General features: G+C 44.0%; 1 protein-coding gene across 1 annotated transcript in view; it reads left to right on the forward strand.

The window, feature by feature from the left end:
• Positions 1-25,439, forward strand: part of FBN2 (fibrillin 2) — a 406,583-nt gene that overhangs the window by 54,152 nt on the left and 326,992 nt on the right. The window contains exon 6 of the mRNA XM_073676558.1: positions 25,097-25,294. Within this exon, the coding sequence (XP_073532659.1) occupies positions 25,097-25,294 (198 nt within the window). The remainder of the gene's footprint in view (positions 1-25,096; positions 25,295-25,439) is intronic.

Consider the following 25,439-nt stretch of genomic DNA (forward strand, 5'->3'; position numbering starts at 1 on the left):
CAAAAAAATGATATTTGCAAACTTCTAGAGCACAGAGGCTTCTTCTTCAGGCAGGTTTACAATTGAATTACTGAAACAAGAGCGCAACATTTTTAGAGATGTTACAGCATTACATTTGTATATGGAGCTGATGGAGTTATGCCTCCTAAAGGTAAGCAAACATTATAAAATTAAGGTTTATGTTTCAAATAGAGAGGTGGTGGGAGTGATGGCTTAGTTATCTGGAGTTAGTCTAGTGGTGGTGTGAAGTGTGTCCATGTGGTAAGTCATAAATCCAGGTGTTAGATTGAGTTCTATTGTCAAAGACTTGAACATTCTTGTCACTCCTGGAAGACTGTTGTCTTTTTTAGGCATAAAAGTATTTACATTGATTTTTTGGGCTAACACGGTACCAAAATATAATTTTGATTTGTATTATTTTTATTGCACTCTACATCATAAATCTGTGTTAGTAACTTTCCTCCTGTTTATACTATTTCTATTATGATTGCAGATAACAATATAGCTATTAATTACAAAGTTGGCTTATATGCAAAGTTACCATTAGAAGAACTCATATCAGGCAAAGTCAATGTGCGATTAAGTAAACAATGCCTTGTTCACGTCTGTGTTATGGAAACAAAAATGTATGCTGAATACCATTGTACCGGTGGCACTCGAAAGACCCCATTGTCTGATCCCCATTGTTGTGGCAGTCATTTTTTTTTAAAAAAAATATGTTGTTCCTCCAAACTGACAGAATTTGTGTCATAGCCTCCTAACAGAGCTTCCAGCACACATTTGAGCAGAGTCTAACAGGAAACTTGGGGGCAAAAATCTATGACAGTCGTCTGTTGTGCCTAGTAAGCAGGTTTACTTCCACAAAAAAATCTGTCCAATATTAATCATTAATAGTTTCCAAAATCTTTATTTTATTTCTCCAAAGGTTCAAGCTTAGGTTAAGGATTAGTATGTATATATTGGCTTACATTCTGTCCTCTGTTTGCTTACATCCGGATCAACATAATTAAAATGGAGCAAGCTCAAGTAGAGTCTTCTCATTGACCTCTACTCATCTTTTCCTGTTGCTGAATTGTTGTGGATCCTTTTTTGAAGTAATCATATTATTATATGTTTTAAGTGTTGTATGAATATGTGTACAGTGGTGTGAAAAAGTGTTTGCCTTCTTCCTGATTTCTTATTCTTTTGCATGTTTATCACACTTAAATGTTTCAGATCACAAAACAAATTTAAATGTTAGACAAAGATAACGCAAGTATAACACAAAATGCAGTTTTTAAATGAATGGTCTTTATTATTAAGAGAAAGATATCCAAACCTTCTTAAGCCATTCAGAAGTGGACTTGCTGGCGTGTTTTGGATCATTGTCTTGCTGCAGCTTAAGGTGACGAACAGATGAACCGGACATTCTCCTTCAGGATTTTTTCGTAGACAGCAGAATTCATTGTCTAATACTTAAATTTGTTTTGTGATCTGAAACATTTAAGTGTGACAAACATGCAAAAGAATAAGAAATCAGGAAGGGGGAAAAAACTTTTTCATACCATTGTATGAATATATATATATATATATATATATATATATACAGTACAGACCAAAAGTTTGGACTCACCTTCTCATTTAAAGATTTTTCTGTATTTTCATGACTATGAAAATTGTACATTGACACTGAAGGCATCAAAACTATGAATTAACACATGTTGAATTATATACTTAACAAAAAAGTGTGAAACAACTGAAAATATGTCTTATATTCTAGGTTCTTCAAAGTAGCCACCTTTTGCTTTGATGACTGCTTTGCACACTCTTGGCATTCTCTTGATAAGCTTCAAGAGGTAGTCACCGGAAATGGTCTTCCAACAACCTTGAAGGAGTTCCCAGAGATGCTTAGCACTTGTTGGCCAATTTGCCTTCACTCTGCGGTCCAGCTCACCCCAAACCATCTCGATTGGGTTCAGGTCTGGTGACTGTGGAGGCCAGGTCATCTGTCGTAGCACCCCATCACTCCCCTTCTTGGTCAAATAGCCCTTACACAGCCTGGAGGTGTGTTTGAGGTCATGGTCCTGATGAAAAATAAATGATGGTCCAACTAAACGCAAGCCAGATGGAATAGTATGCTGCTGCAAGATGCTGTGGTAGCCATGCTGGTTCAGTATGCCTTCAATTTTGAATAAATCCCCAACAGTGTCGCCAGCAAAGCACCCCCACACCATCACACCTCCTCCTCCATGCTTCACGGTGGGAACCAGGCATGTAGAGTCCATCCGTTCACCTTTTCTGCGTCGCACAAAGACACGGTGGTTAGAACCAAAGATCTCAAATTTGGACTCATGAGACCAAAGCACAGATTTCCACTGGTCAAATGTCCATTCCTTGTGTTCTTTAGCCCAAACAAGTCTCTTCTGCTTGTTGCCTGTCCTTAGCAGTGGTTTCCTAGCAGCTATTTTACCATGAAGGCCTGCTGCACAAAGTCTCCTCTTAACAGTTGTTGTAGAGATGTGTCTGCTGCTAGAGCTCTGTGTGGCATTGACCTGGTCTCTAATCTGAGCTGCTGTTAACCTGCGATTTCTGAGGCTGGTGACTCAGATAAACATATCCTCAGAAGCAGAGGTGACTCTTGGTCTTCCTTTCCTGGGGCGGTCCTCATGTGAGCCAGTTTCTTTGTAGCGCTTGATGGTTTTCGCAACTGCACTTGGGGACACTTTCAAAGGTTGCCCAATTTTTCAGACTGACTGACCTTCATTTCTTAAAGTAATGATGGCCACACGTTTTTCTTTACTTAGCTGCTTTTTTCATGCCATAATACAAATTCTAACAGTCTATTCAGTAGGACTATCAGCTGTGTATCCACCTGACTTCTGCACAACACAACTGATGGTCCCAACCCCATTTATAAGGCAAGAAATCCCAGTTATTAAACCTGACAGGGCACACCTGTGAAGTGAAAACCATTTCCGGTGACTACCTCTTGAATCTCATCAAGAGAATGCCAAGAGTGTGCAAAGCAGTCATCAAAGCAAAAGGTGGCTACTTTGAAGAACCTAGAATATAAGACATATTTTCAGTTGTTTCACACTTTTTTGTTAAGTATATAATTCCACATGTGTTAATTCATAGTTTTGATGCCTTCAGTATGAATGTACAATTTTCAAAGTCATGAAAATACAGAAAAATCTTTAAATGAGAAGGTGTGTCCAAACTTTTGGTCTGTAAAAATATATATACAGTACAGACCTAAAGTTTGGACACACCTTCTCATTTAAAGATTTTTCTGTATTTTCATGACTATGAAAATTGTACATTCACTCTGAAGGTATCAAAACTAGAAGGTATCAAAACTATGAATTAACACATGTGGAATTATATACTTAACAAAAAAGTGTGAAACAACTGAAAATATGTCTTATATTCTAGGTTCTTCAAAGTAGCCACCTTTTGCTTTGATGACTGCTTTGCACACTCTTCGCATTCTCTTTATGAGCTTCAAGAGGTATATGCATATAGTAAGGATTTACCCTCTCTGGTAGGCATTAGGCTTTAGGTAGTGTTCACACAGGTAATGCAGTTTGGGGCCAAACAAGTGCAGTATTTATGGCTTTCCACAGGTTGCACAGCACCCAAAACAAACTCTTAAACATAAACCCTAGCCTTGTCCAGGCACTACCTAAACAGGACAGACCCTGGCTTCTCATACACGGCTGATCTAGCCCCAGATCGGTCAAACAAAACTATTGTCCAAAGCAACCACTTTTACTTGGGCTTCTCTGCACAAGACCTGTGCATTTAATCATGATCACATATGTCAATGCGGGCTCACCTGAAAAGATTACGGTCCTTTCTCCCGGAGCAGAATTCATACACAGAATAGGAACAATCCCACCAGTTGTGGTATGCCCTTCAACCTGAGCTCCAGCAGCTTCCAGCGCCAAACAGAAATGTTCAACTCCAGGCACAGTTCACACTAATCAGGCTGCAGATTCCACATGGTTCTCTGCAGCTCTTGCAGACAGATTGTTTAGCACAGTCTCCATTCTGAGAGAGAGAGAGCCCGGCACTTCTCTATCTCAGCTACAGTTCAAATTTTGGCTGATCACCCACCAGCAGCACACTCAGCTCTGCTTTATCCAGCAGACTGCCACTCCCTCAGGAGACTACCACTCCATGAAGCTACTTCCTGCTTCTTAGAGAACCCCTGCAGATGCATCTATTCAAGATGCTGCAGAGCTGGGATTTAACTCTGTCCTTCCCTATGCTACTATATATAGTATTAGTTAAAAAACATTATGATATACAATCATGGCTGAAAGTATTGGCACCCGTGAAATTGTTCCAGAAAATAAAGTATTTCTCCGAGAAAATATTGCAATTATACATATTTTTTTGTACACATGTTTATTTCATTTGTATGTATTGGAACAACACAAAAAAACAAGACAAAGGCAAATTGGACTTAATTTCACACAAAACCTCAAAAATGGGCCGGATAAAATTGTTGGCATCTTTCCAAAATTGTATGTAAAAAACTTTGTTTCAAACGTGTGATGCTCGTTCAAACTCACCTGTGGCAATTAACAAGTGTGGGCAATATGAACATCACACCTGAAACCAGATAAAAAGGGTAGAAGTTGACTCAATAGTTGCATTGTGTGTTTGTGTGTGCCATACTAAGCATGGAGAACAGAAAGAGGAGAAGAGAACTGTCTGAGAACTTGAGAACCAAAATTGCTAAAACATAGCAATTTCAAGATTACAAGTCCATTTCCAGACATCTTGATGTTCCTTTGTCAATGGTGCACAACATAATGAAGAAGTTTACAACCAATGGCACTGTAACTAATCTCCCTGGACATGGAAGGCAGAGAAAAATGATGAGAGGATGCAACACTGGATAGTCCAGATGGTGGATAAGTAGTCCCAATCAAGAAATTCAAGCTGTCCTGAAAGCTCAAGGTGCATCAGTGTCAAGAAGAACTATCCATCGACATTTGAATGAAATGAAGGGCTATGGCAGGAGACCCAGGAGGACCCCACTGCTGACACACAGACATAAAAAAGCTAGACCTCAGCTTGCCAAAATGTATGTGAGTAAGCCAAAATCCTTCTGGGGAAGTTTCTTGTGGACAGATGAGACCAAGACATAGCTTTCTGGTAAAGCATATCATTTCACTGTTTACCAAAAACAAAATAAGACCTACAAAGAAAAGAAGACAGAACCTACAGTTAAATATGGTGGAGGTTCAAAGATGTTTTGGCTTGTTTTGCTGCCTCTGGCACTGGGTGCCTTGACTGTGTGCAATGCATGATGAAATCTAAAGATTACCAAAGGATTTTGGGTCGCAATATAGTGCCCAGTGTCAGAAAGCTGGGTTTGCATCCTAGGTCATGGGTCTTCCAGCAGGACAATGGCCACAAATGTACTTCAAGAAGCATCCAGAAATGGAAGAAAACGAAGCCCTGGAGAGTTCTGAAGTGACCAGCAATGAGTCCGGAATTAAATCCCATTGAACACCTGTGGAGAGATCATAGAATTGCTTTTGAGAGAAGGCACCCTTCAAATATGAGAGACCTGGAGCAGTTTGCAAAAGAAGAGTGGTCAAAAATTCCAATTGAGAGGTGTAAGAAGCTTGTTGATGGTTATAGGAAGCGATTCATTACAGTTATTTATTCCAAAGGGTGTGCAACCAAATATTAAGTTGAGGGTGCCATCAATTTTTTCCAGCCCAGTTTTGGGATTTTGTGTGAAATTATGCCCAATTGGTCTCTTTTCTCAGTTTTTTTTGTGTTGTACCAATACACACAAAGGAAAGAAACGTGTACCTTGGACCACTGCTAGAAAGTGCCTCCTCTTATTTGTTAGCCATAAATGTCTTGTTACAGAATATGGATAATTTTATTTGGCATGCGTTGTACAGAATGGCCACAAATTATGTAAGTTTGTACGTTAAGATTTGGTATGCTGATGGACTTACATCCATTAAGACCTTGCAGGGAAGAACAGACAAAAATATATCCTGCATTAATTTAATTTGTCAATCTTTGAAGTTGTAGCTGTCACAGGTATGTCAGGAGTGACAGACAGTCGTTCTGGATCCAACTGTAGAAGGTCATTGCACTTGTCTCTGCAGGCACCTTCTTTATCTTTTCATCTCTGTAGTGTAGTGATATTCTTCTCCCTCTCGGACCTAGCAGGGAACGCCACATTCTGCTGCTTATTGACACACCCTTGCTTGATGTTTAAATACCTTCAGTCTCTCCAGAGAGTCGCCGGTGATAGCTATATTTTCCTCAGTCCAGGCTTGAAGTATTAGTAGTCAGCTAGTTTCTTCTTGGAGGATAGTTGGCATGATCTCTCTGGTGTTTTCTTAAGCTAAGTGTTTGCCTGGTCTGTTTACCTGTTTGTCTTTAGTTGCAGTTGGGGCTGACTAGTGCGCACCCCGTCCCCTCCCTACGGCCTATTGCTAGGGGCAGTCAGGGATTAGGTTTCCTGCTTGCCGATAGGTGCGGAACCTATTTATGGAAGTTAGGGGAGGAAGGGTGTTGTCAGATCTGCCTATGGGTCTCCACTCCCCCTTTCCCTAGTGTTTGGGCTTCCTCCCCCTCTTCCCGTTGTTGTGCACTTAGTCACCTTGCGTGACAGTAGCTTTCCATAGTGTTTTTCTTTTAGGTGACCAATGGTATCCCCAGAGTACTGGAACTGCTAAGGACATGAGTGTGGCCACCATATTTTATATACATACATACAGTCATGGCCAAAAGTTTTGGCACCCTTGAAATCATTCCATGTTTGTTATAAATTTATTTCCACTGTGTACTCGAACAACACAAAAAAAACAGAGAAAAAAAGCCAAATTGGACATAATTTCACACAAAACCCCAAAATGGGCTGGACAAAATTGTTGGCACTTTTCCAATATTGTGGGTAAATAACTTTGTTTCAAGCATGTGATGTTCGTTCAAACTCACCTGTGGCATGTAACAGGTGTGGGAAATCTGAAAACCACATATGAAACGACATTAAAAGGGGAGAAGTCAACTCAACATTTGCATTGTGTGTCTGTGTGTCATACTAAGCCTGGAAAACAGAAAGAGGAGAAGAGAACTGTCTGAGGACTTGAGAACCAGAATTGTTGAAAAATATCAACAATCTCAAGGTTACAAGTCAATCTCCAGAGATCTTGATGTTCCTTTGTCCACTGTGTGCAAAATAATCAAGAAGTTTACAACCCATGGCACTGTAACTAATCTCCCTGAACGTGGACATCAGAAAATAATTGATGAAAGGTTGCAACGCAGGATAGTCTGGATGGTGGTTAAGCCGCCTCAATCCAGTTCCAAAAAAATCCAAGCTGTCCTGTTGGGTCAGGGTGCATCAGTGTCAGTGCGAACTATCCGTCGACATTTAAATGAAATGAAATGCTACAGTAGGAGACCCATGAGGACCCCATTGCTGGTACAGAGACATAACAAAGCTAGACTGCAGCTTGCCAAAATGTACGGGAGTAAGCTGAAATCCTACTGGGATGTGTCTTGTGGACAGATAAGACCATGATAGAGCTTTTTGGTAAAGCCCCCCAAAAAAAGAACACAGTACTTACAGTCAAACATAGTGGAGGATCAAAGATGTTTTGAGTTTGTTCTGCTGCCTCTGGCACTCAGTGCCTTAACTTTGTGCAATGCATCTTAAAATCTGAAGATTACCAAAGGATTTTGGGTCGCAATGTAGTCCCAGTGTTAGAAAGGTGGGCATGCATCCCAGGTCCTGGGTCTTCCAGCAGGAAGTGGCCAGTAAATGAATCTGGATCTAAATCCCATTGAACACCTGTGGAGAGATTTTAAAATTGCTGTTGAGAGAAGGCACCCTTCAAATATGAGAGACCTTGAGCAGTTTGCAAAAGAAAATTGGTCCAAAATTCCAGTTGAGAGGTGTAAGAAGCTTATTGATGGTTATAGGAAGCGATTGATTGCAGTTATTTATTTCAAAGGGTGTGCAACCAAATATTAAGTTGAGGGTGCCAACAATTTAGCTCAACCCTTTTTGGGGTTATGTGTGAAATTATGTCCAATTTGTCTTTTTTTTCCTCATTTTTTTGTGTTGTTCCAATACACAAAGGAAATAAACATGTGTATAACAAAACATGTATGATTGCAATAATTGTCTGGGAGAAATACTTCATTTTCTAGAGCAATTTCAAAGGTGCCAATACTTTCTGCCAAGACTGTGTGTGTATATATGCAGGTATATACAGTACAGACCAAAAATTTGGACACACCTTCTCATTTAAAGATTTTTCTGTATTTTCATGACTATGAAAATTGTACATTCACACTGAAGGCATCAAAACTATGAATTAACACATGTGGAATTATATACTTAACAAAAAAGTGTGAAACAACTGAAAATATGTCTTATATTCTAGGTTCTTCAAAGTGGCCACCTTTTGCTTTGATGACTGCTTTGCACACTCTTGGCATTCTCTTGATGAGCATCAAGAGGTAGTCACTGGAAATGGTCTTCCAACAATCTTGAAGGAGTTCCCAGAGCTGCTTAGCACTTGTTGGCCCTTTTGCCTTCACTCTGCGGTCCAGCTCACCCCAAACCATCTCGATTGGGTTCAGGTCGGGTGACTGTGGAGGCGAGGTCATCTGGCGTAGCACACCATCACTCTCCTTCTTGGTCAAATAGCCCTTACACAGCCTGGAGGTGTGTTTGGGGTCATTGTCCTGTTGAAAAATAAATGATGGTCCAACAAAACGCAAACCGGATGGAATAGCATGCCGCTGCAAGATGCTGTGGTAGCCATGCTGGTTCAGTAGGCTTTCAATTTTGAATAAATCCCCAACAGTGTCACCAGCAAAACACCCTCACACCATCACACTTCCTCCTCCATGCTTCACGGTGGGAACCAGGCATGTAGAGTCCATCCGTTCACCTTTTCTGCGTCGCACAAAGACACGGTGGTTGGAACCAAAGATCTCAAATTTGGACTCATCAGACCCAAGCACAGATTTCCACTGGTCTAATGTCCATTCCTTGTGTTCTTTAGCCCAAACAAGTCTCTTCTACTTGTTGCCTGTCCTTAGCAGTGGTTTCCTAGCAGCTATTTTACCATGAAGGCCTGCTGCACAAAGTCTCCTCTTAACAGTTGTTGAAGAGATGTGTCTGCTGCTAGAACTCTGTGTGGCATTGACCTGGTCTCTAATTTGAGCTGCTGTTAACCTGCGATTTCTGAGGCTGGTGACTCAGATAAACTTATCCTCAGAAGCAGAGGTGACTCTTGGTCTTCCTTTCCTCGGGCGGTCCTCATGTGAGCCAGTTTCTTTATAGCGCTTGATGTTCTTTGCAACTGCACTTGGGGACACTTTCAAAGTTTTTCCAATTTTTCGCACTGACTGACCTTCACTTCTTAAAGTAATGATGGCCACTCGTTTTTCTTTACTTAGCTGCTTTTTTCTTGCCATAATACAAATTCTAACATTATAACAGTCTATTCAGTAGGACTATCAGCTGTGTATCCACCAGACTTCTGCACAACACAACTGATGGTCCCAACCCCATTTATAAGGCAAGAAATCCCACTTATTAAACCTGACAGGGCACACCTGTGAAGTGAAAACCATTTCTGGTAACTACCTCTAGAAGCTCATCAAGAGAATGCCAAGAGTGTGCAAAGCAGTCATCAAAGCAAAAGGTGGCTACTTTGAAGAACCTAGAATATAAGACATATTTTCAATTGTTTCACACTTTTTTGTTAAGTATATAATTCCACACGTGTTAATTCATAGTTTTCATGCCTTCAGTGTGAATGTACAATTTTCATAATCATGAAAATACAGAAAAATCTTTAAATGAGAAGGTGAGTCCAAACTTTTGGCCTGTACTGTATATATATATATATATGTACATATATATATATATATATAAACTAATGGCCACTCATTTACTCTTGTACTCTAATAGTTATCACCCTGAATTTATAAACTGTTTCTATATATACAGATACTGAGACTCCAAATGATAAACAGTACATATAAATCTAGTTTAGACCAACTGTTGAAATTTGTTGATACAGTTGAAACCAGAAGTTTACATACACTATACAAAGCGACACATATGCATGTTTTTCTCAATATCTGACATGAAATCAGAATAAACCTTTCCCGATTTAGGTCAGTTACTATTAATGTTTTAATTTTTATTACTTACTGCAAAGTCATATGTTTACATACACTAAGATGCCTTTAAACAATTCTGGACTGCCCATATGATGATCTCATCTGTTTGTCTGCTCTTGTTCTAATCCAAACCTATCTCCAGGAACCATTCATTGTGGAGGTGTATGCTTCTGAGGTTGGGTAGGGGCCGTTTTATCTCAGGGTTCCAAAACTCTGACCAACTTGCAGCCATGTGCATTTCTCTAGAAAACATTTTCATCTTCTGAAAGAAATTGTGATTTTGTGAATCACTGTTAAATTAGCCTTTGAGGAAAGGAGGCTTTTTTTGGAGCAGGGAGTTCATCAAGTCACTCTGGTCACTGACCATAAGAATTTAGCTTACATTGAATCAGCTAAACGTCTAACTCCTAGACAGGCCAGATGGTCCTTATTTTTCTCTAGATTCAATTTCTGTATCACATTCAGGCCGGGGTCCAAGAATGTGAAGGCTGGCGCATTATCACTCAGTTTTAATCCAGTTTCTCCTCCATCCTACATTCTCCCTCAGGGCATTGTGGTTTCTGTGGTATCCTCGGAGTTGGAAGCGGAGTTCCATAAAGTCCAGTCGTTGGCCTCTTCCACTACTCCAGGGTAAAATTATTTTTACCTGTGTATCTAAATTTGCATCTGTTGCAGGAGTTTCATGATTTCGTCTTGAGTGGTCATCCTGGGGTCACAGCTGAACAGAAAGCAATTGCTAAGCTCTTTTGGTGGCCATCTATGAATGATGATGTTAAAGATTTTGTATCCAATTGTGAAGTTTGCACACACACTAAAGTCTGTTATTACTGGCCAGTCGGGAAATTGGCTCCATTGCCATTTCCATAAAGACTGTGGACTCATCTGTCCATGGACTTAATCACAGATTTGCCTCTGTCTGGTGGGAAAACTGTTATTTGTGTGGTGGTTGACCGATTCAGTAAACAGGCTCATTTTATTCCTTTGTCAGGGTTACCTAATGCAGAGACACTCTCCAGGTTATGTGTCATGTTGTGAGATTACATGGAATTTCTCTTAACATTGTGTCTGATAGAGGAGTGCAATCTGTCTCTATATTCTGGAGAGCTTTTTGTAAGAAACTAGGGATTGACTTGTCATTTTCCTCAGCCTTCCACCCTGAAAGCAATGGTCAGACAGAAAGGACAAATCAAATTTTAAGATGTTTTGTCACTGCTCAGCAGGAGGACTGGTACTCATTCCTACCAGTTGGGTCAATCAGTCCACTGGAACCTTGCCTTTATTTGTAATTATGGTTTTCATCTACATTTTGGTGAATTCTCTAGGATAAGTTCTGAATGTCCGGGGGTGGAGGTCACCATACAGAAGCTCGGATGTGTCTGGAGGGAGATTCAAAAGAATATTGGGCCCTCTCAGGTTTGCCAAAAAAGGAAGACCGATAGAAAATGTTCAATGGGTCCTGTCTTTAAAGTTGGTAATAAGCTTTGGCTGTCATCCAAAAATATAAAACTAAAGGTACCGTCTGCAAAGTTGGGTCCCAAATTCATTAGTCCATATGAGATTCTGGAAGAAGTCAATTTGGTGGCTTTTAGATAGAAACTTCCTCCATCTCTTTGGATTCCTAATGTCTTCCATAGGTCCTGTTATGGATCCGGGTGGTGGAACCTCTGTGCTGCGGTGCAAGGAGGGACCAGAGGGGCGTAACTAGGTATCAACTCGGACCGACCAAGGTCGTACGGCGGCTCAATCAACTCCGTGACCAGGGAGGAACCGAGCAGAGGGACCAGGTGCTACTCTGGGGACCGACCTTGTATGAGAGCAAGTGACTCCCACGGGTCAGAAGGCAGGGGCTGACCAGTATAGCAGATGAGCACGGCAAGCAGGCTGACGGGTGATCCGGGCAGACGGACTGGCAGGCAAGGCAGGTAACAGGCAGGAGCCTCCAGGTAGGCTGGCTGGTAGGCACGGCAGGTAACAGGCAGGTGCTTCTAGGTAAGCAGGCTGGCAGGCACGGCATGTAACAGGCAGGAGCCTCCAGGTAGGCTGACTGGCAGGCACGGCAGGTAACAGGTAGGAGCCTCCAGGCTGGCTGGCTGGCAGGCACGGCAGGTAACAGGCAGGTGCTTCCAGGCAAGCAGGCGGGCAGAGCCCATAGACAGACTGGCAGACTGGCAGTAGGCAGACTGTCGGGCTGGAGAGTAGACAAGTAGACGGACTGGACTAGTAGTCCGGATGGCGGACTGGACTTGTAGTCTGGCTGGCGGGCTGGAATTGTAGTCTGGCTTGCGGGCTGGACTTGTAGTCTGGCTGGCGGGCTGGACTTGTAGTCTGGCTGGCGGGCTGGACTGGTAGTCAGGCTAGCAGCGGGACCTGAGGGCTGAAGCAGAGTATCACACATAAAGCTACAACCTTGCACGGGCACCTCCATATTGGAGGAGGTGCCTTTTATAGGGGAAGTCCTCCGGCCATTGCCCGGGGACTTTTTAGGATGGCGCGCGCGGCCCCTTTAAGAGGGCGGGAGAGCGCGCACTCTAAGCACAGGGCCAGGGAAGCTGCGTGCATCAGCAGCAGCTGCAGGGAGGCCAGAAGACACCGGAGCAGGACCGCGGCGGTAAGAGGGACGGTGTCTCTGCCTGCCAGGGGGCAGAGACGCAGATACAACAGGTCCCTATTGTTCCTTCAGTATTATCTCCCTCATCCCCACCTCCTCTGGTTGATGGAAGTTTGGAATAAGAGGTACAGAGGAACGTGGATTATCGGAGGGTCCAAAATTCCCTCCAATATCTTATCAATTGAAAAAGATACGAATCTGGTGAGATATTCTGGGTCCGAGCTCGATCGGTGAAGGCCGATCGTTTGGTCAGGGCCTTCCATTTTAGATTTCCTGGGAAGACTGAGGGTCTGGTGGCTCCCCTAGAAGAGGGAGTACTTCCACTATTCCACGCTCATGGTGTCCTAGGGACCAGTGAGTGACAGCTCAGCCACTCTATGGATTCAGGGTTGTGATGGGTTGTCAGTAGTGTTGAGCGAGCATGCTCGACACTGCTCGGTACTCACCCAAGCATCCCACTACTCGGGATGTTCGGCAAGCACCGAGCATTTTCGGGTTACTCGGGCGGGAGCTCGGGTCTCCGCCCTGCATGTTTGGCGCTCTTTACAGAGCCAGTGAACATGCAGGGATTGCCAGACAGTCACTGTAATGCCGCAGCCATGTTGGTTGTGGACATTACAGTGATTGGCTGGCCGCACAGCGTCACCTCGAGTATTTAAAACCGGGCGCCGCCATCTTGGACACAGTCTCTTCGGATCAGACAGTGCAGGGAGAGTGCTGCTGAGCTAGGGAGAGATTTATACTGCAAAATAGGTAGTGTAGGGTCTCTAAAGCCTGCAAAATCAAACAAACAGTCCTTCTGAGGACTAATATCCATCCCAGATATCAGGCAGACAGGCAGGCAGGCTGTATAGTAGACGCAGTGGTTATACCAACAAACACTGCATTACAGTCCTGTGTGCTGCTGCTGCTCAAATTGCTAGACTTAGCCCCAGGTCTCAGAGGCCAGGAAAAATCCTTTTTTTTTTATCTAAATCCTTTTTTTTTTTTTTTCCTCAGTCAGACTATACAAATACCCATCTTATTAACCTTTGGTATTTCCCCCCCCAAAAAAAATATTGAGTGTGTCTGTGAGTGTTCAGACACAAATATATCTGTTTAAAAGTGTCTGGTTTCGGCCAGAGAATTAGAACTGTGATTTTGCAGTTCCACCGTTCAAATCTCTGTATTATCCACATTTTTGTCTTTTTTCCATAAAAAAAAACAGTTTGAGTGTCTCGGTGACTGTTTAGACACAAATATATCTATTTAAAAAAGTCTGGTATACGCCAGGAAATTAAAACTGTGGTTTTCCTCTTCCACGGTTCAAATCTGGGTGTTATCCACCTTTTTACATTTTTTCTATAAAAAACAAACTGCTTGAGTGTCTCGCTGACTGTTCAGACACAAATATATCTATCTAAAAAAGTCTGGTATACGCCAGGAAATTAGAACTGTGGTTTTCCTCTTCCACGGTTCAAATCTGGGTGTAATCCACCTTTTTGCCTTTTTTACATAAAAAAAAAACAGTTTGAGTGTTTCGCTGACTGTTCAGACACAAATATATCTGTTTAAAAGATTCTGGTGTAGTCCAGAGAAATAGACCTGTGGTTTTCCTCTTCCACGGTTCAAATCTTCTTTTTATTACCCTTTTGCCATTGATAGTACGAGTGTAAGCTATTTTACTTCATTTACAATGGGCTAGGCGCGTGGCAAGGAAAGTGGAACTGGACGTTCTGGTGATGATGCTTGCAGAGGACGGGGCCGTGGCCAAGGTGAAAATGTGCCACAAACAACAGCCTCATCTTCTTGCTCCCAGTTCTTGACCGAATTACTAGGGAAGCACACAACAACACCACTATTGCGAACTGATCAGTGTGAACAGGTTATTAATTGGATAGCAGATAATACTTCCAGTCACCTGGGCACCACCACCTCCAATCTGTCTTCCACACGGTCAAGTGTTAGTAGCCATGAGTCTCGACCGCATACTCCTACTCACCCTGATGCTCCTTCCTCCCACCATGCCGAGTGTCGTCAGACAGCAACTGATCCCACAGTTGGACACTCTGAAGATGTGTTCACTGGTCCATTTCCATATTTGGGCCCCTTGCCTGCTCCACTTGAAGTGGTGGAAGAGGAGATCCCATGTAGCGATGGCCAAATATTTGAACAGCCACGGCCACAGGAAGGCGACGCTGGCAATTTGTCACAAGAGGTGGACGATGACGAGACACAATTGCCACGAAGTGAGGAGGAAGATCGTGGTGCAGAAGTGGAAGAGGAGGAGGTGGTGGATGATCTAGTAACTGACCCAACATGGCAGGAGGACTCGCAGAGCGAAGCCAACAGCACACAGGGGGAGGGAGGCAGATTACCCCAAGAGGCAGGAAGAAGAAATGTGGTGGCCGCAGACAGAAGGCGGGCAACCGTTCCCCGTAACACCAACACGAGGGACGTTGCCAGTACAACCAGTAGGTCTTCCAGAGTATGGAATTTTTTTAAAGATTCTGCTGATAACCCCAAAAAGGCCATTTGCACCACCTGCCAGGCCAGCATCAGCAGGGGTGACAAAACTACCAGCATGATCAGGCACATGTCAGCAAAGCACCCGACTTTGTGGGGCGAACCCAAAGGGTCCACGACCAGTGTCAGCGGGTGTCACCACTGCTTCTTCCACTGTTGTGCGTGTAAGAGAACCCCCTGTTGTGTGTGCAAGGCAATCCCCTGTCCATACTGCAAGCAAAGATGCCCCCTCCTCTCAGTCTTCACTTGTTATGGCAGTTTCTCAAGAAGCAGCATCAGTGTCCACGTCCACATCCCACCGCAGCGTTCAATTGTCCATATCCCAGACCTTTCAATGAAAGTGCAAATTCGCAGCCAACGCCCCACAGTCCACAGTCCTAAATTCGCACATTTCACGACTGTTTGTGTTGGAAATGCTGACTTTTAGGCTGGTGGAGACGGAATCCTTCCGCAACCTTATGGCGGTGGCCGTCCCTCGGTACTCGGTCCCCAGCCGACACTATTTTGCCCGGTGTGCGATCCCTGCACTACACAAGCACGTGTCCCAAAACATCTGCCGTGCCCTCAACAGCGCAGTTACTGGGAGAATCCACCTAACACTGAACAAGTGCTTGTGGCCAGGGACGGTACATCTCCCTGACCGCACACTGGGTAAACATAGTGGAAGCCGGGACCCAGTCAGACCTTGGGACGGAACACATCCTCCCCACACCGAGGATTGCGGGCCCTATGTCAGTCAGAGTTGCTCCCACAGTGTACAGCTCCTGCACATCATCCTCCTCCTCCTCCTCATGTTCAGCCTCCATCTCAGATATCACCACATCAGTTACAAGCTGGAAGCACTGCTGTACTGCCTCAGCCAAGCGGCAACAGGCTGTGCTGAAACTCATAAGCTTAGGTGATAAACCTCACACTGCTTGTGAGTTGTGGACAGCTGTGAAAGAGCAGGCAGATCTGTGGCTGAGACCACTGAACCTGCATCCAGGCATGGTCGTGTGTGACAATGGCAGTAACCTGGTGGCGGCTCTGAGGTGAGGCGACATCTCACACGTACCATGCCTGGCTCATGTGCTTAACCTTGTGGTTCAGCGGTTTCTTAAATTGTACCCCGAGTTGCCAGATCTGCTCGTCAAAGAACGCCGCCTGTCAGCTCATTTTTGGAAGTCGGATACAGCTTCCGCCGCCCCTGCTGTGTTGCAGCAGCGTTTGCAGCTTCCGGCACACTGACTGGTGTGTGATGTCTCCACACGTTGGAACTCTACCCTCCACATGTTTCAAAGGATTTGTGAGCAGAAGAGAGCAGTTGTGAAGTTCCAGCTGCAACAAGGTCTTCGATATTCAGGTCAGACTCCACACATAAGACCTCAGGAGTGGACCTGGACGTCTGACATATGTACCATCCTGACAAATTTTGAGGAGTCCACCAAGATGGTGAGTGGCGATGACGCCATCATTAGCGTCAGCATCCCACTTGTCTGTCTTTTGCAACGCTCTCTGCAGAGAATTAAAGAGGAGGCATTGCAGCCAGAGTATGATGAGATGGATCAAGAAGCCGTAGCGGGCGATTACACACAGCCCAGCCTCATCTCATCCCAACGTGCATTGGGGGGCTATGAGGGAGAGGAGGAGGAGGAGGAAGAACAGGAGCTGGTATCATGCGCTGTAGACGTTAGTACCTGTACAACTGTCATACCGTCGGTTCAGAGTGGGTGGCCTGAGGACAGGGGGAAGGAGGAGGATAGCATGGTCAGTCGTCATCTTGGTGAGGACACGGAAGTCTTGCCTGTTACCAGTCTGGCACGCATGGCTGACTTTATGTTACGCTGCCTTAACCGTGACCCTCGCGTTGTCAAAATGTTGGGTGACAGTCATTACTGGTTGGTGACACTTTTAGACCCCCCGCTACAAGAAGAACTTTCACTCTCTTATTCCTGAGGTGGAGAGGTCTACAAAAATGTGGCAGTACCAGAAGGCCCTTGCTGCAGAACTGTTAAAAAAATTCCCATCTGAGCACGCTAGCGGCAGAGGTCACAGTTCGTTGCCCAACCAAAGCGTACAGGCGAGAGAGACGCAACTCCAATCCAGCAGATGCAGGGGAACACTGTCAACGTTCTGGGACAGTTTTCTGAGACCCACCCAGCTTACAGGCCCTGAGGCGCGGGGAACTCTCACAAGGAGTGTAAAGCTTCAAAAGATGTTGAGGGAGTACCTTGCCGACCGTACCAGCGTCCTCCGTGATTCCTCTGTGCCTTTTAATTTTTGGGTATCCAAGCTGGACACTTGGAATGAACTCGCTCTGTACGCCTTGGAGGTCCTGGCCTGCCCTGCCGCTAGCGTGTTATCGGAGCGTGTTTTTAGTGCCGCTGGGGGAATTATAACTGATAAGCGCACTCGCCTGTCAACTGACAATGCTGACAAGCTGACCATTATCAAAATGAACAAGGGCTGGATTGGGCCAGACTTCTCATCATCACCAAATGACAGCAGAGTAACATAAAGTCAAATCCACTGTGTTATTTCGGGAGGTGTATTCCCATTCACAGCTTCACACCCACACATGGGTATATGCTTCCTCATTTCGGCTGTTTTTTGCTCTAATCCTTATCCTCAGCCTCCACCACCACTATACCACCAGGGTGACCATGGTCCGTGTTGCCAGCATTGCCAGTTCCTCCATCCTAATTTTTGGCAGCTTTTGCTTGGAAGGCATAGGCAAAGACTATGGGAGACCCACTCCCCAATAATGGGAATAATGTTTTTAATATGCTGTACTGCATGGCTCTTGTAAGGGGCATTTCAAGTTCCTCCCCCCTAATTTTTGGCAGCTTTTGCTTGGAAGGCATAGGCAAAGACTATGGGAGACCCACTCCCCAATAATGGGAATAATGTTTTTAATATGCTGTACTTCATGGCTCTTGTAAGGGGCATTGCAAGTTCCTCTGTCCTAATTTTTGGCAGCTTTTGCTTGGAAGGCATAGGCAAAGACTATGGGAGACCAACTCCCTAATAATGGGAATAATGTTTTTAATATGCTGTACTGCATGGCTCTTGTAAGGGGCATTGCAAATTCCTCCATCCTAATTTTTGGCAGCTTTTGCTTGGAAGGCATAGGCAAAGACTATGGGACACCCACTCACCAATAATGGGAATAATGTTTTTAATATGCTGTACTGCATGGCTCTTGTAAGGGGAATTGCAAGTTCCTCCGTCCTAATTTTTGGCAGCTTTTGCTTCGAAGGCATAGGCAAAGACTATGGGAGACCCACTCCCCAATAATGGGAATAATGTTTTTAATATGCTGTACTGCATGGCTCTTGTAAGGGGCATTAAAATCGTCTTGTTAAGCTACTGTGACCTCCACATCTCTTCCAAGGGTCATTGATGTTGTCTTTTTATTCCACTGGGACCTCCACATCTCTTCCAAGGGGCATTGATATTGTCTTTTTATTCCACTGCGACCTCCACCACTCTTCCAAGGGGCTTTAAAACCATCTTGTTAAGCTACTGTGACCTCCACGTCTCTTCCACGGGGCATTTATATTGTCTTTTTATTCCACTGTAATCTCCACGTCTCTTCCAAGGGGCATTAAAACCGTCTTTTTAAGCTACTGTGACCTCCACGTCTCTTCCAAGGGGCATTAAAACCATCTTGTTAAACCACTCTGAAGTCCACAGCTCTTCCAAGGGGCATTGAAATGTTGTTTTTAATTACCTCTAACCTCCACGACTCTTCCAATGGGCATTGCATTTCCTCCTAATGTTAGTCAGCTTTTGCTTTTTAATGCATAGGGGAACACTAAGGGAGACCCACTCCCCAATAATGGGTAGAAGGTTTTTAGTACGCTGTCATCCACTTCTGTTTCAAGGGGCATTGCAGTTCCTCATAATTTTTGGAAAGCCTTCCATTCACTGCTTAGGCCAACAGTGTACAGGAGACCCAGTTGCTATAAATAGAAAAAAACTGTTTAGTTAAGGTCCATTGACCTCCTTGTCATTTCCAAGGGGCATTGGAGTGCCTCGAAATTTTTGGTAGGCATTGCACTCACTGTATGCCCTATAACTGTGTAGCCGAACCGCTCCTTTTGGTACAGAAACATATCCTACAAGACATGTGTGGTTGACTGGCCTGATATTGATGTGAATGGTCCTTGTTCCTCCTGCTCTTTCTCCGTTGCCACCACCTCATCCATCATTCATCACCTGAAGCTTTGTTTTAATGGGAGTCATAGAGCTGGGATAGTAGCAGGAAAACATCCAGCAATCCTCGGAGGAGGTAGGATATGCGCCAAAACGCTGACCACCTCAGGCCTGGTCGCTACTACATACATGTACTTGCATTCCAAGGAACGGAAAGCTAAGGAGATGGATGGCCTCATGATCATGAATAATTTACTCATTGTGTAGGAGACCGACCACTGCTGCTGTCCACCTTCTGAACTTTGTGTTGAAGCCTGATTGACCCAGGACCCCCAATCCTCTATGTCTGGAGGACGTGTTGCATCCCAGTGTCCAACTGTGTCCCGGCTTCCACAATATTAACCCAGTTTGAAGGCGTCAGTGAGATGGACCATCCCGGGCCACATTCACTTATCCACGTGTTAGTGGTTAGGCTATCCTTCCCACTAAATGCACTGGGGAGGGCATAGGTAATGTTTTGGTATGCGCGCTTGTGTATAACTTGCACCGGGACAAATAGGGGCGGCTGGGTACCGAGTATGAACACCCGGCCGCCCCCTTGTGGCTGGGGCCGAGCGTGAGCCCCCGGCCGCCGGGCGGCTGGAGACTGAGTATGGATACCAGGCCGCCGACGCAGCCATGACATGGTGGCCGGCGTCTGCCTCCACAAGCCTAAAAGGCCTCATTTCAAGTGCAAGCAAGCTATCAGTATGGTATTGCAGTCTGGGGGTGGGTGGGTGGCAGGCTGCACACTTATGCTTGCATTCCAAGAAAACAAAGCAGATGCTAACTTCTATCATCATCATCATGCTCCTCTCCTTGGCACTCTCAACTCCCCTGATGGAGAAGCCAGGGCCCACTGGAGGAGTCTGGTTGTCTGATGGGCTCGTCCAATGCTACCCTAAAGCAGGCCAGGCTAAGAAAAGTGTGGGGAAGGTTACCGGGACAAATAGTGGTGGCTGGGGACTGAATATGGAGACCTCGCTGCTGAAGCAGCCATGAGGTAGTGGCCAGCTTCTGCTTCCTCCAATCTAAAAGGCCCCATTTCAAGTGCAAGCTAGCAGTATTGTATTGCAGCCTGCGGGTGGTTGGCTGCATATTTGCACTTGCATTGCAAGGAATGGGGGAGGTACAATTGAACACTGCCCTGGGACAAGGACTTCCACGGGGATAGTTGCAAGTCTGCATCTTCTGATGCGGCAAGGATCACTTCTGATGGGCACACTTGTAGGCAGTGACCTGGGTGTCAGAGATGCTTCCAGGGGTCTTCCCCATGCTATTCCCATGTCTTTTCAGCACTGTATGCATGTGTCACACAGCACATGGCCAGGTAAGGTTGTAAAATGTTAAAATGACATTTCCCGGTAAATGCATTTGTCACGGTTGAAAGCAATACAAAAGTGCAAAAATGCATAAAAAATGCTACTTGTTAACATAGCCCAAGGTGTGGAGGAGTATTTTTGTTTTTGGTTATTTATTTTACCTTATACACAAGTCTTTACCCTGGAAAGGATGTTCCTTAACATATTTCACAGGAAAACTGTTTCAGTTTTGTTTTTGAACATTTTATTGTGAGCCCGTAAAAGTGGCTTAATACCTCTGACCACGTTGTTGATAGCAGTGACCTGGGGGTCAGAAATGCTTCCTGGGGCGATCCCCATGCTGTCCCCATGTCATTTGAGCACTGTTACTATCGTTTTGGGCACTTTTTAGGCTTTCTACAGACTGCCGGGGGAGCCGCCACAAAAATGCCCTGGTCTGCCATAGACTAACATTGGGCACGTTGCTCGGGTCGAGCACCCGAGTATCACGGTGAGCTCGGCCCAAGCTTCGAGCACCTGAGCATTTTAGTGCTCGCTCAACACTAGTTGTCAGTATTGTGATTGACAGCCCAGCCGCCCAATCTGGCTGGGCTTTCTGGGTTTCCTCCAGGTGTCACTAGTTCTGGGTGAATACATGGCTATTTAGCTGACTGGCAATGGTCAGATTATTTCCAGTGGTAGCTTTGCTCGGTGGTGTGTGTGCCTTGTGCTCTGTGTTCAACTATTCAGATCTTTGTTGCCTGATATCGGACTTTGCTGTTTGACCATTCTTTTGTCTTTGCCTTTTGCCTTTGACGTGCTCTCCTAGTATCTGACCTTAGACTCCTTGACTTCCTTGTCTCACAGCTTGTCTGTGAGAAGTGAGTCAGCGTCACAGTAACCTTCACCAGTCCCCGACCAAAAAATCAGTATGTCATGGATGAACTCTGCCTGGTAGTAAATGTTTGATATTCCCATATAGTTTTTAATATTTGTAAATAGTATATTTAATGTGTTGTAATTGTTACATTGATATTGTATTGGGAGTCATGTGACACTGGAGGATTCGAGCTTAGAGATACTTACCCAACTGACGGCCTTATAATGCAAAATTGCCATAGGCTAAGTTCTGCTTGTTTCTTGTGACTTTTTTTACTTTTCTACATCAAAAGGAATTGTTCTTAATTTGATTTGGACTTGCTTGTATATTACCAAGCACCTCTGTACCAAAGTGACATGGTGGACTTCTAGAACTTTGACTGCAGTTTGATTGTAGCTTACAACAAACATTGGTGCTGACCATGAGTCATTTCTATGTAAACACATCATTTCTTGCATTGGATGGTGAAAGTATGCAATCATGTCAGGCTCTACCTCCAAACAAATTTTACGTAGAACTTCCTGTTTTTGGATATGAACTCTAGACCTCAACGCTAACCAGTGAGCCACAATGCTGCCCTTTAAATTTTAAAACATCATGTTAATATATTGTATTAGATAGTATTTCTATTGTACCATCTTAGTAATTAAAGAAGTTGTCCACAACTTTATATGAGCCCCCCAAATATATTCCCCCCCCCCCTCGGGGCTTAGAAGTGTTTTTGTAAATACCTTGCGGTGCCTTTTCTGCCTCTGAGCGGCGCTATCGCTGGCCGCTCAGAGGCATCACGTGACCTGTCACTGATGTCACATCAAGTGAGGCGTGACATCAGTGATGTGCTCCCCGCCGTGGATGCTGGGCTGTGGGCAGGGTTACCCAGCATGTCATGCCCAGCATCCACTTCATGCTTTCCCAGTGATTGAGGAGAAGGAGAGAGCTCGGTGGATGTTGGGTATGACGTGCTGGTAACCCCGCCCACAGCCCATCGTCCACCGTGGAACGTAGAAGTGAGTACCCCTGCTGCAGCCGGAACTTGACGTGACATCAACGGATGTCAGAGCCGGCTGCAGCAGGGGGTCATGTGATGCCTGTGAGCAGCCAGCGATAGCGCCACTCACAGGCAGAAAAGGCACCACAAGGTATTTAGAGAAACACTTATGGGCCTTGGGGGAATACAGTTGGGGGATCATATAAAGTAGTGGATAACCCTTTTAACAGATATTTCCATCTGCACACCCATTCAGGAAAGATTGTCAGTCACAAAGTAGCATCATCCGTTGGACACCCTGATGGATACTAGATAGATAGATAGATAGATAGATAGATAGATAGATAGATAGATAGATAGATAGATAGATAGATAGATAGATGCCATCCTGGAAGTGATCATATGGCCCCCAAATAGCCCTGATCTCAAGATCATCAAGTCTGTGTGGAATTACATGAAGATAGAAAAGGATTTGCACAAGCCTAGTTCCACAGAAGATCTGTCATTAGTTCTCTAAAATGTGTAGAAAACCTACTGCCAAGTTCCTTCAAAAACTGTGCAAGTGTACCTAGGAACATTTATGCTTTGATGCTATTTTGAAAGTAATGAGTGGTCACATCAAATTCTGACTTGATTTAGATTTCTCTTTTGTTCATTCACTTTGTATTTTGTTAATGAATAAATCTAATCTATTAACTCTTCTATTTTTGAAAGCATTTTTACATTGCAGCATGGTTTTCACAACTACCTAAATTATTAGCACAGTGTTATAAAATGGAACTGATGGAAATAAATGGGTGACCGCTTTTACCAATGATGAACCCTACAATTAGACCAGAGGGCGATTTTTTATGGAGTAAAGGAAAAGTGGTTGTCTTGAAGGAACAGTTTTTTTTTAGTGCCATAGAGTACTGAGTGCAAGCTTCATATGTAATAGATAAACCTTTGACAGTCTATTCTGTGTCTAAAATGTAATGCTAAAATGTTGATGGTGTGTGTCATTTACAAAGTGTAGAAATAAGATACAGCTGTGGGCTCTGTCTCCTATACTTCAGTATATATACTGTCATCTACTAACTGGAGGTATATTATAAATTTCAGAGTGAAGTTACATTATCACTTTGAAGTTAGGAACGTTGTTAGCTAATCACAAACATTATCTTTTCCATACTATCTTTAGCAACTATGTATCTGTGGTTAATTCTGCTCACCACAATCCTCTCTCGAAGAGTGTTAAACATCTGGTTTAAAAAATGGAAGATTCTTTATTTGCAGAAACAAAAAATATTCATTATTGTGGAAACTTCATTTTTTTTAAGGAACATCCTGTTCCCACTTAAATCCATTAAAATCCACATGCCATACTGAATAAAAAAAAATGAAAATGATCACCATGCAGTTTACATCATTTTGTTTTATTTCACTTTTGGTGAGGATTTGCAAGAAATTCAAACGCAGCCACTGCAAGTAGATGGTAATCTGTTAATCGGGCCTACCTTCTAACACTCTCGTGCCCCTCCAATCTATCCTAAACTCTGTTGCCCGCCTAATCCACCTGTCCCCCCCACTATTCCCCAGCCTCTCCTCTCTGTCAATCCCTTCACTGGCTCCCCATTGCCCAGAGACTCAAGTTCAAAACCTTAACCATGGCATACAAAACCATCCACAACCTGTCTCCTCCATATATCTGTGACCTAGTCTCCCGGTACATACCCGCACGCCACCTCCGATCCTCACAAGATGTCCTTCTCTATTCCCCTCTTATCTCCTCTTCCCACAATCGCATACAAGATTTGTCCCGTGCATCCCCCCTACTCTGGAGCTCTCTACCCCAACATATCAGACTCTCGCCTACCGTGGAAACCTTCAAAAGAAACCTGAAGACCCACCTCTTCCAACAAGCCTACAACCTGCAGTAACCCTCGCTCCACCACACCGCTCCATGAACAGCCCTACTCTCACCTACTGTATCCTCACCCATCCCTTGTAGACTGTGAGCCCTCGAGAGCAGGGTCCTCTCCTCTTCTGTACCAGTTGCTGATTCGTTTTGTTACGATTATTGTAATTGTTTTTGCTATGTATACCCCTTTTTCACATGTAAAGCTCCATGGAATAAATGGAGCTATAATAATAAATAATAATAATTATATGCCTAATGTTTCATTAAGTCGATAGTATAGCTGTTTATTCGTATCTTATCTATAATCTTATCTATATACAATTCATATTCATATTACAGATTGAAGCATGGTATTTTTTTTATGGCTAATTAGACGAATGTTCTATAAATGCAACAAAATGAAAGTTAAAATGTAAGCGCAGGCTAACAATATAAATGTGTCATCTGGGTTTTCAAATTTCTCATATTTCTGTTTTCCTAGTAGTTTTGCTGAATTTGAGCTTTTGAGATCATCAGATGGTGCTGACCGGATTTGAATATTTTCTTTTGCTGTTTTTACTTTCAGACTACAGAACAGGGCCCTGCTTCACTCAAGTCAGCAATCAGATGTGTCAGGGTCAGGTGACTGGTATCGTGTGCACAAAAACTCTCTGCTGTGCAACTATTGGACGTGCCTGGGGACACCCATGTGAGATGTGCCCTGCTCAACCACAACCCTGCCGTCGTGGCTACATTCCCAATATACGCAGTGGAGCCTGCCAAGGTAAACTGCTTCATACTAATGTATATGTGTAGTAAATTCATTTCCTGGACATAGCATAAATCAATATATTTAACTAAGAACTCAATGGTTACACTACTTAAACAACCGTGCCAATCAACCCATAAAACACTGAGGAATTGCATGC

The sequence above is a fragment of the Phyllobates terribilis genome, unplaced genomic scaffold (assembly GCF_046119375.1).
Source record: "Phyllobates terribilis strain yellow unplaced genomic scaffold, ASM4611937v1 Scaffold_1__5_contigs__length_1240528914, whole genome shotgun sequence".
Classification (NCBI taxonomy): Eukaryota; Metazoa; Chordata; class Amphibia; order Anura; family Dendrobatidae; genus Phyllobates; species Phyllobates terribilis.